Source organism: Pipistrellus hanaki, assembly GCF_964339955.1.
Source record: "Pipistrellus hanaki genome assembly, chromosome: 5".
NCBI lineage: Eukaryota > Metazoa > Chordata > Mammalia > Chiroptera > Vespertilionidae > Pipistrellus > Pipistrellus hanaki.
Window position 1 is genome coordinate 79,169,029 of NC_140507.1, and position 9,634 is coordinate 79,178,662.

The 9,634-nt window shown below is 42.5% G+C and overlaps 1 protein-coding gene across 1 annotated transcript; it reads right to left on the reverse strand.

Annotated features, from left to right (window-relative positions):
- Nucleotides 1-7,584: 7,584 nt before the first annotated feature.
- On the reverse strand, nt 7,585-8,578 carry LOC311623377 (transmembrane protein 70, mitochondrial-like; the record flags this gene model as incomplete). Its single annotated transcript, XM_084885371.1, has 3 exons — nt 7,585-7,804; nt 8,238-8,349; nt 8,539-8,578. 3 exons carry the CDS (start codon nt 8,576-8,578, stop codon nt 7,585-7,587), a joined length of 372 nt encoding a protein of 123 aa, XP_084741497.1.
- Nucleotides 8,579-9,634: the final 1,056 nt, after the last annotated feature.

Consider the following 9,634-nt stretch of genomic DNA (forward strand, 5'->3'; position numbering starts at 1 on the left):
ATCGCGGCCAAAGCTCCCGCCTCTCTGTAAGCTCCTTGCCATTTTTAAAAGGCAAGCACAGAGCCGCACGAGGGGGTTAACAGTCAATACATGGTTGCCCTGGCCCCTGTGGTTCCGTTAATTGAGCCTCCTTCATTGACTTCTATCTGAACTGCTTCCCAGTGGGAGGCATGCAGGAGGCAGCTGATCCATGATTCTCCCTCATCATTGATGTTTCTCTCCCTCTCTCCCCCCCCCCCCCCGTCCTCTCTGAAATCAATAAAAAAAAATTAATAAAATAATAATAATAATGGAAATTGTTGGGTGGAGTGGATAAGGGAACTCCCTGTACTATCTTTTCAATTTTCTTGTAAATCTAAAATTATTCTAAGAAGTTGTGTCTGTTGGTCAAAGCAATCATGTACAGTAGAGGGAATAGAGTCAGTAATGTAATAACTTTGCGTGGTGATAGATGGTTCTGAGGCTTATTGTGGTGGTCAATTACATCATAAGGTTTTTAAATGTTGAGTCACTATGTTGTACACCTGAAGCTAATATAATATTACATGCCAACATTTAATTTTAAAATGTATATAAAATAATACAATCCTGGAGGACTCCAAAGAATATGCACCTATATGAGTTATACCAATCATTACTGTATTAAAAATTAAAGCTGATGGTTTTTAAATATGTATTTATTCATTTTCACATAAAAAGCATATTTTATGAAAAGTAGCATTTTCCAAAACAAGAAAAAAGTTAGTGAGAAGAGGGGCAATGGTTCACACTTTTGCAAACGGCTTTGATGTCCAGCTTATTAAAAAGAAAGTGGGTGTTCATACAGTTGATCTTGATCACAGGCAGACTCCACAGTAGCACATCCACCCACTCGAGTAAACGTGTTTGTAACCCAAAATCAATGCTCGTGGCCCTTCTGTGGTCATTAGCGAGCTTGCTCAGGGCAGTGCGAAATGTGAACTGGCCAACAGGTGTGTTCCCAGCTGCGGTTGAACAAGGCTATGTATGCTCTGCCTTCTTGGACCGCTGTCTTACTATGAAAGACAGCCTTCCCATGTCCAGTTGATGCCACGTTTTTCTCATTTTTGTACATTTTAAAATGGCTCCCAGGCATAGTGCTGAACTGCTGTCTACTGTTTGTCAGCATAAGAAGGCTGTGATGTGCCCTAACCGGTTTGACTCAGTGGATAGAGCGTTGGCCTGTGGACTGACGGGCTCCAGGTTCGATTCCGGTCAAGGGCACATCCCCTGCAGGAGGTGTGCAGTAGGCAGCTGATCGATGTTTCTCTCTCATCAATGCTTCTAGCTCTCTGTCCCTCTCCCTTCCTCTCTGTAAAATATATATATATATATATATATATATATATATATATGTGTGTGTGTGTGTGTGTGTGTGTGATTTATCTTTTTTAGAAGAAAATCAATAAAATATATTTAAAAGAAGAAGAAGAAGAAGAAGAAGAAGAAGAAGAAGAAGAAGGAGAAAGCGGCTGTGATGTGAGCCACGGAGAAAATGCGTATTAGATAAGCTTCATTCAGGCATGAGTTATAATGCTTTTGGCTGTGGATTCAATGTCAATGAATTACATAGAGATATTTACATATTATCATAGACACCATATTAAATTGGTGTCTTTAAACAGAAACGTGTTTGTAAAACAGTCAGGTATTGATTGGTTGTTGACGGATTGACAAAAATGTGAGCAGAGGCTCGAAGCAACCTCACCCAGTCTATCTCCCCAGGAACAACGGTTTATCCACTAATTCACTATTTGCAAAACTTTCCAGAACAAAATTACCATGAATCACGAGAATTCAATGTATCTTGTGCATTGAATCTGCGGGTTTTTTTTTTTTTTTGATTGAAGTATTTTAAGAAAATGCAATCTCCCACTAACAGGTAATTTTAAAAGGAAAGAGTATTTTGCTCAGTTTTCCAGGTCATTGTGACTATTCTCTGAGACTGCACCAAAACGCAACACATTTTAATTTCTTAAAGGATAGTTGCAAAGTGGGATCTGCATTATCAGTGAAGTTTTGCACTTTTTAAGTTAACATTAAAGCCCATTGAATACATCCTTACCCATGCATGATTTTGAAACATCATGCATGAGTCATTCAAAAAATATTAGTTCACTGAATTACAAAGATCTCCCAAATCTTAACACATTTCATTATTCAATATCCAAAATGAATGCAAAATATCCAGTTAACAAAATGTCTACATTTCCCAAAAAAAGGACAGGATCAGCATTCCTGATTTTTCTTTTGCTTCTACCATATAACTTGGTTCAACACTCACAGATTCTGTCTTTAAATTTTTATATTTAGCTCACCACTGATTTTTTTTTCAAGGATGTACATAATACCTTTATTCACTATGTTAAAAAATTGGAAACAACCCCAAACCCAAGGATAAACAACAGGACTAAGCAGAACCTACTCTATCAATGCACTGAATACTCTGTACCTACTTTAGTATTTTTTTAAAGTTTTGAAAGATCATCACTGATTTCTGCATTAGTTTTATTGAGGGCAGGGTTCCATTGACATTGAAATATGATTTATCTTTTTTATCTCCAAAGAATGACTCATAAAGAAAAAAAGAATCTGCCGAAACCGGTTTGGCTCAGTGGATAAAGCATCAGCCTTCGGACTGAAAGGTCCCAGGTTCGATTCCAGTCAAGGGCATGTACCTTGGTTGTGGGCACATCCCAAGTGGGGGGGGGTGCAGGGAGCAACTGATGTTCCTCTCTCATCGATGTTTCTAACTTTCTATCCCTCTCTTTTCCTCTCCGTAAAAAATCAATAAAATATGTTTTTAAAAAAGAAAATAAGAATCTGAACTATAATTGAAAATAGTTTTTTAAAAGATAAAAATCTTATATAACTCTATATAATAAAAGGGTAATATGCAAATTGACTGAACATCAGAACGACCAGTCGCTATGATGCACACTCACCATGAGGGGGCAGACGCCCAATGCAGGAGCTGCCCCTTGGTGGTCAGTGCACTCCCACAGGGGTAGTGCTGCTCAGTCACAGCTGGGCTGATGGCTGGTGAGTGCAGCGTCCCGCCTCTGTGGCAGCACTAAGGATGTCTGACTGATGGCTCAGGCCCACTCCCATGGGCATCAGTTGGACATCCTCCAAGGGCTTCCTTACTGCTAAAGGGCGCAGGCCGAGCCGAAGGACATCCCCCACCCAGTGCACAAATGTTGTGCACCAGGCCTCTAGTAAATAAATAAATGATAAAAAGGACCTGACATATTTCAGTCTTTTGAAATTACAGATACACCCAAAGGGATGCCCACTCTCCCCCTCCCCCTGGCTCTGGAAGTGTCTCGTTCTCTCCATAAGGGAAAGGCCACTGGCTCCATTCACAGGTGCAAAAGGGGCTCACAGCCCTCATTGTTGAGCCAGAGCTTGAGCCTGCCTCAGGCCCACTCTGACCAGCGGCTCCAGCTCTGGCCCAGCGTTAGGATGGAGCATCCCCAGGCTGTCCCAGATGACTGCCCTGTCTGAGGGGTGGGGCCTGAACAGGGCCTAAGCCAAGAGGAGCCTGAGACAGGAGGAATCCAGGCTAATCCTCTGTGGGAAGTGCTCCCTATTAATTAATTAATTAGGGCAGCATTGGCCTGAGGCATCCCTGCAGCCCCCAGAGTCATTAAGGGAGAGGGAGTCTCATTATCAGCTGTCAGGTTCCCCATCGTTCCCAGGGCCCCAAAGGGAGCAGAGGAGAAGGGAGAGAGAAAGGCCAGAGTGGCCCGATACGCAAGTGACGTGACTGAAACCACGGGCACAAGTTCAGGGGAGAAAAGGAGAGGAGAGTCAAAGATGAGGGGATGCGTTCATTTCCCTCCAGATTCAGCCTGGGTTCCAGGGGTCCTCAAACTTTTTAAAGTGGGGGCCAGATCACGGTCCCTCAGAGAGCTGGAGGGCCGGACTATATGAACTACTAATTCCTACTGTAACACCTTGGCTGCGCTCACTGCCCAAAAAACCTGGCGGGCAGGATCAGACTCCCCTGGGGGCTGCATGTGGCCCGAGGGCCATAGTTTGAAGACCCCTGATAGAAGACATTCAGGATAAGTCAATCCACAGAGACAGAACACAGCGGAGGGATTGTCAGGGGCTGAAGGGGGAAAGGAATGGAGAGCGACTGCTGATGGATGTGGAGATTCCTCTTGGGGCAATGAAAACGTTCTGGAACCAGATGTTGATCGCACAACATCATGAATGTACTTATTACCACTGACCCGTGACTTTTAAGTGGTTATCATGGCTATGGTGGTAATCATTTGCAATACATAAATGTAACAAATCATCACATGCTTAACCTTACACAGGGTTATATGTCAGCTGTATCTCAATAAAGCTGGGGAAATCGTTACAATGGCAAGTTTTGATATGTGTACTTTACAATTAAAAAATCAGTATTGCCGAAACTGGTTTGGCTCAGTGGATAGAGCATCGACCTGCGGACTGAAAGGTCCCGGGTTCGATTCCTGTCAAGGGCATGTACCTTGGTTGCGCGTACATCCCCAGTAGAAGGTGTGCAGGAGGCAGCTGATAGATGATTCTCTCTCATAGATGTTTCTAACTCTCTATCCTTCTCTCTTCCTCTCTGTAAAAAATCAATAAAATATATATATTTTTTTTAAAAATCAGTCTCCTTCTAGTCCCTGACTATTTATATAAAATTTCCAAGCATCTGTTTTGTGCCCCACATTGTTCTGAGCAGGGAAGCACAGCCCTGCCTGAGAGCTCTGTCTTGATGAGAAATAACACTGGAGACCTTTCCCATGGCCTCCCCGGAAACTTTCCTTCCTCCCCTGCTTCTGGGTCCTCGGACTTGGACCCCTTTGTCAGGCTCCCTCACGCTCTGGTCCTGGCTGAGTTGAGGTAAAGGAAGACACTTGCGGGAGGTCCGAAGGAAGAGGAGAGTGAGGCCAGGGCAGGTTGCCCTCAGGCCCCTCCTCCCATTCTCCCTGCAGATGGCTGTGCCCCTGGACTGTAGACCACAGGTCCTGGCAGGTGGCCCTCTCCAGATTCAGGCAGTAACTGCTCCCTCCTCCTCCTGCTCCTGCTCAGAGCCGGTAACAGCTCCCAGGTGCTGCTCGCTCCAGGTTACTGCACCTTCCTATGCTGCTTTCTTATCCCACCACCACACCTTCACCAACTCTCCTGTTTGAATCTTCTTCTTACTGAGACTTCCCTCTAGACAGGCACTTGGAAGCGGCAGTAGAAAAATGAACAGATACGGAAAAAAGGAGGTCTAATGCACAGCATGGTAATTATAGACAACTGCACACGGTATTATACACTTCAGAGTTGCTAAAAGACTAGATCTCAATTGACCCCATCACAAAAAGAAATGACAATTACCGTATGTGATATGATAGAGGTGTTAACTGACATTACCATTTAATCACATTGCAATGTTGAAATGTAACAAATGTACACTTTAAATTGACACGGTGGTGTATGTGTCAATTATATTTCAATAAAAATAAATTTGAACAATAAACACAGTAGTCACGCCCTTACCTATGGAGGTTACATTCCCAGATTGCTAGTGATGTCCTTTGTATACTATTTTTCTAATCACACACACCTGTTTATCTTATAAATTAGACATAATAAGAGATTAACAATATTAATAAAATAGAACTATTATAACAATGTACTGTAATAAAAGCTATGTGAATGGTTTGGGGCCCAAATTAAGTAAAGTGAGTGTACTTTAAAAAATAAAAATAAAATGAGTGTACTTGAACTCAAGTATTGCGATGCCATGACAGTCAATGTGATATCCCAGGCGGCTGCTAAGTGATTCGTGGGCAGGGAGTGTAGACAGGCCACCTGGTAGACACAGGGCTGATTCACACTGGGGCACAGTGGGGTAGCTCGGTTCCATCACGATCTTCAGAACAGAGCACAATGTAAAACATGTGAATTGTTTATTTCTGGAATTTTCCATTTACTATTTTCAGACCACAGTTAGCCATGGGTAACAGAAACTGCAGAAAAACAAAACCATAGATAAAGGGGGACTTCTGCAAAGAAAATTAGCCATGACAACTTTAAAAGAAATAAAATTCCAATAAACAGGCAGTGAGAAACACACTGCAGGATCTCAGTGTGTCCTTGGTGGCAGCTGCAGGAGCTGGGGAGCCTGAGCGAGAAGCACTAGAAAGCAGCAGCACGGAACAGGGGGCAGACATTTTAAAGATGTTTTTATGATCAAGGCAATACCTGTTTATTGTAGAAAATTTGGAAAATGCATAAAGTGTAGAAGGAAACAAAAAAAGTCACACAAATCCATTTTTATGCACCAATAATGAACTACCAGAAAGTGAAACTAAGAAAACAACCCCATTTATAACTTCATCAAATATAACATAAAATATCTAGAAATAAATTGAACCAAGGAGGTAAAACACCTCTACTCAGAAAATTATAAGACATTGAAGGAGACACCAATTAATGAAACATAAACTATCCTCATAGATAGGAAGAATTAATATCATTAAAATGTCCTTACTACCCAAAGCAATCCATAAATTCAACACAATTCCTATCAAAATACCAATGGAGTTTTTCACAGGACTAGAACAAATAATCCAAATATTTGTGTGGAAACATAAAAGTCGAGGAATTGCAACAGCAACCTTGAGAAAGAAGAACAAATGGGAGGTATCTCACTACATAATACCAATCTATATACTACAAGGATATGGTAATCAAAACAGCATGGAACTGGCATAATATTGGGGTGATAGAGGGAACATGCAGGGAACATGGGTTTGACTTAAAGTACATGATTGTCACCTAATCACTATACTGTACATCTGAAACTAATACAGAATAATATTGAATGTAAACTGAAATTGAAAAATTGAAAAAAAAAAAAAACTCACACAAATTCCATTCATAACCTTCACTAACGTGTTGGATTACTTTTAGGTAAGGATATTTTTCCTGTCGAAATTAGAATCATGTCTCTTGCTACAGCATGGATAAACCATGAGGCCATTATGCTGGGTGAATGAAATAAGCCAGATACAAAAAGACAAATACTGTGTGATTCCACTTATATGAGGCACTTAGAGCAATCAGATTCAGAGAAAGTGGAATGGCCAGGGACTAGGGGTTGTGGGGAGGGTCTTTGTCTCTATCCCCCTATCCCTGGAATATAGGAAGCTAGTGTTTAATGGGGCAGAGTTTCAGTCTGGGAAGATGAAAAAGTTCTGGAGATGGATGGTGAGGGCTGCACAACAATGTGAATGTACTTAATGCCACTGAACTGTACACTTAACATGGTTAAGATGGTAAGTTTGATGCTATTTATATTTTACCATGATTTTTTAAAAAATAGAATCATGACATTTTGGCAGTTTGCTGTCTTGCTTATGATGGTATTTATTTGATGATGATGATGATGATAATGATGATGATTTATTGCACCTTAAGCAATTACTTCTATCAGACGTGATCTCAGTGGTTCATTTTATTTTATTTTTTAACAGGAAACAAAGGTAACAGTAATATTACTATTATACATTGGGACATAAATCACAGTCAAGCACAAATATCAAAACAGTAGACTCCTTTCTCATCTTTAAGCTGTTGGTTTTCACTGGTTTCTTCCATATCAAAAGTGAATGGTTTGTCATAGGCCATTAGATGGTCATAGTCTTCAGGGTTTGGAAAGAGACCTGGATTAACTAACAGTGCTTTTGCTTTAGCATAAAATGTGGTACTTGGAACCTTCATGTCATTCTGGTGACTGTACTCATTTCTGAAAGCACAACACTATAAGAAATGGCTTTTCCAGTGTCTGTTGTGGCCTCATGGCACATGAAGTGACCTAGCCTTTTGTAACAAAGAGAAGCAGTGCTGGGTGCTCACTGGAAAGCGTCCTCTGAAGCCATAAAGTAAGATTTGCGAAGGCAGGCTTTCACGTACGATATTATTCTGTGAAAGAATGTGTGATAGCCGAAACTGGTTTGGCTCAGTGGATAGAGCGTCGGCCTGCGGATTGAAAGGTCTCAGATTCGATTCTGGTCAAGGGCATGTACCTTGGTTGTGGACACATCCCCAGTAGCGGGTGTGCAAGAGGCAGCTGATGGGTGATTCTCTCTCATTGATATTTCTAACTCTCTATCTCTCTCTCTTCCTCCCTGTAAAAAATCAATAAAATATATATCTTTTTTTTTTTTTTAATGTGTGATAGAAAGGCAAGGCTGATCACACTTGCAGAATGAGAGAAACATTTCACACCAGATGTTGTTTGGGCCAGAATCCCAGCATAAATAAGCCTTCCAGATTCCGATTTTCCAGCCGCTGTATGTAAGCATCAGATGCCAGAAAAGTGGTGTGGCTCCCTGCAGCCCTGCGCTCTACCAGTGTCCACCCTAAGGAGCTGCTGCGGAGCAGGGTGGCCTGCACAGCACTGCCCTCTTCCCTCCCACTCAGCCACAATTGGGCTGCCCATGGGCCATCCAACCCTGGAAGCAGCATTCTGCACCTGACAAGTGGCCATGGACAGGCTGCGGTGGTAGCTGGGAACCATAAGGCCTACTCTTCACCCAACTACTTGGTGACTTAGTTTAGTTTCTCATTTTCCATCTCTCCCACTGGACCAGAAGCTCCATAGGGGAAGGGTCTTTGTCTCTCACCACTCTTGGGTCCTGGTTCTAAGCCCAGTGATGACACAGAGCAGGAGCTCAGTAATATTTGTCAAATAATTCCATAAACCAACCATTAGGAAAGAGATTTTTCTGGTGGATCCCCAAGTCCACCCCTCACCCATCTCCAACCCACTCTGCACCCAGGTAATGGATGGATCTGTGTGGGCCATATCAATGGGCTCCCTGTTTCCAGGAATCTGGCAGGTGGGTTTGACTTAAAGGAGGGTCCAGCAGGAGATGACAGGACCATTAAGATTAAGGTGGGAAACTAACATATAGAAGGTGAGTTCAGTCCAGTCAGTGGTGCTCAGTGGTTGAACATTGACCTATGAATCAGAAGGACCCAGTTCAAATACCAGTCAGGGCACAGGCACGGGTTACAGACTCAATCCCGTTGGGGGGTGATAGGGGGAACATGCAGGAGGCAGCCAATCAATGATTCTCTCTCATCATGAATGTTTCTATCTCTCTCTCCCTCTTCTTTTCCCTCTGAAATCAATAAAAATATACTAGTATATTTTTAAAAAGTAGAAAAGGATGATGAGCTCAGAACACCAGGAGAGAACACAGCTGCCTCTCTCCGGTTCTGCTCCTTGTACACTGAAGAGGTGCTTTCCGTGTGCACAGGTGATTGGGAATGCCCCATAGAGAGACAGGCCAGAGATAGGCAAGGGACTTCCGACTAAAGAGACAGATGTCATTATATTAGTTACCACAAACTGGGAGGCTTAAAACAATTGGAATTTATTCTCTCACAAACCTGGAGGCCAGAAGTCTGAAGTGAAGATGTTGGCAGAGTGATGCTCCCTCCAAAGGCTCTAGGGGAGGATCCGTCTTTGCCCCTCCCAGGTCCTAGTGGTTGCCAGCAATCTTCGGTGTTCCTCAGCCTATACATGCATCACTCCAATCTCTGCCTCTTTCTTCATGTGGCCATCTTC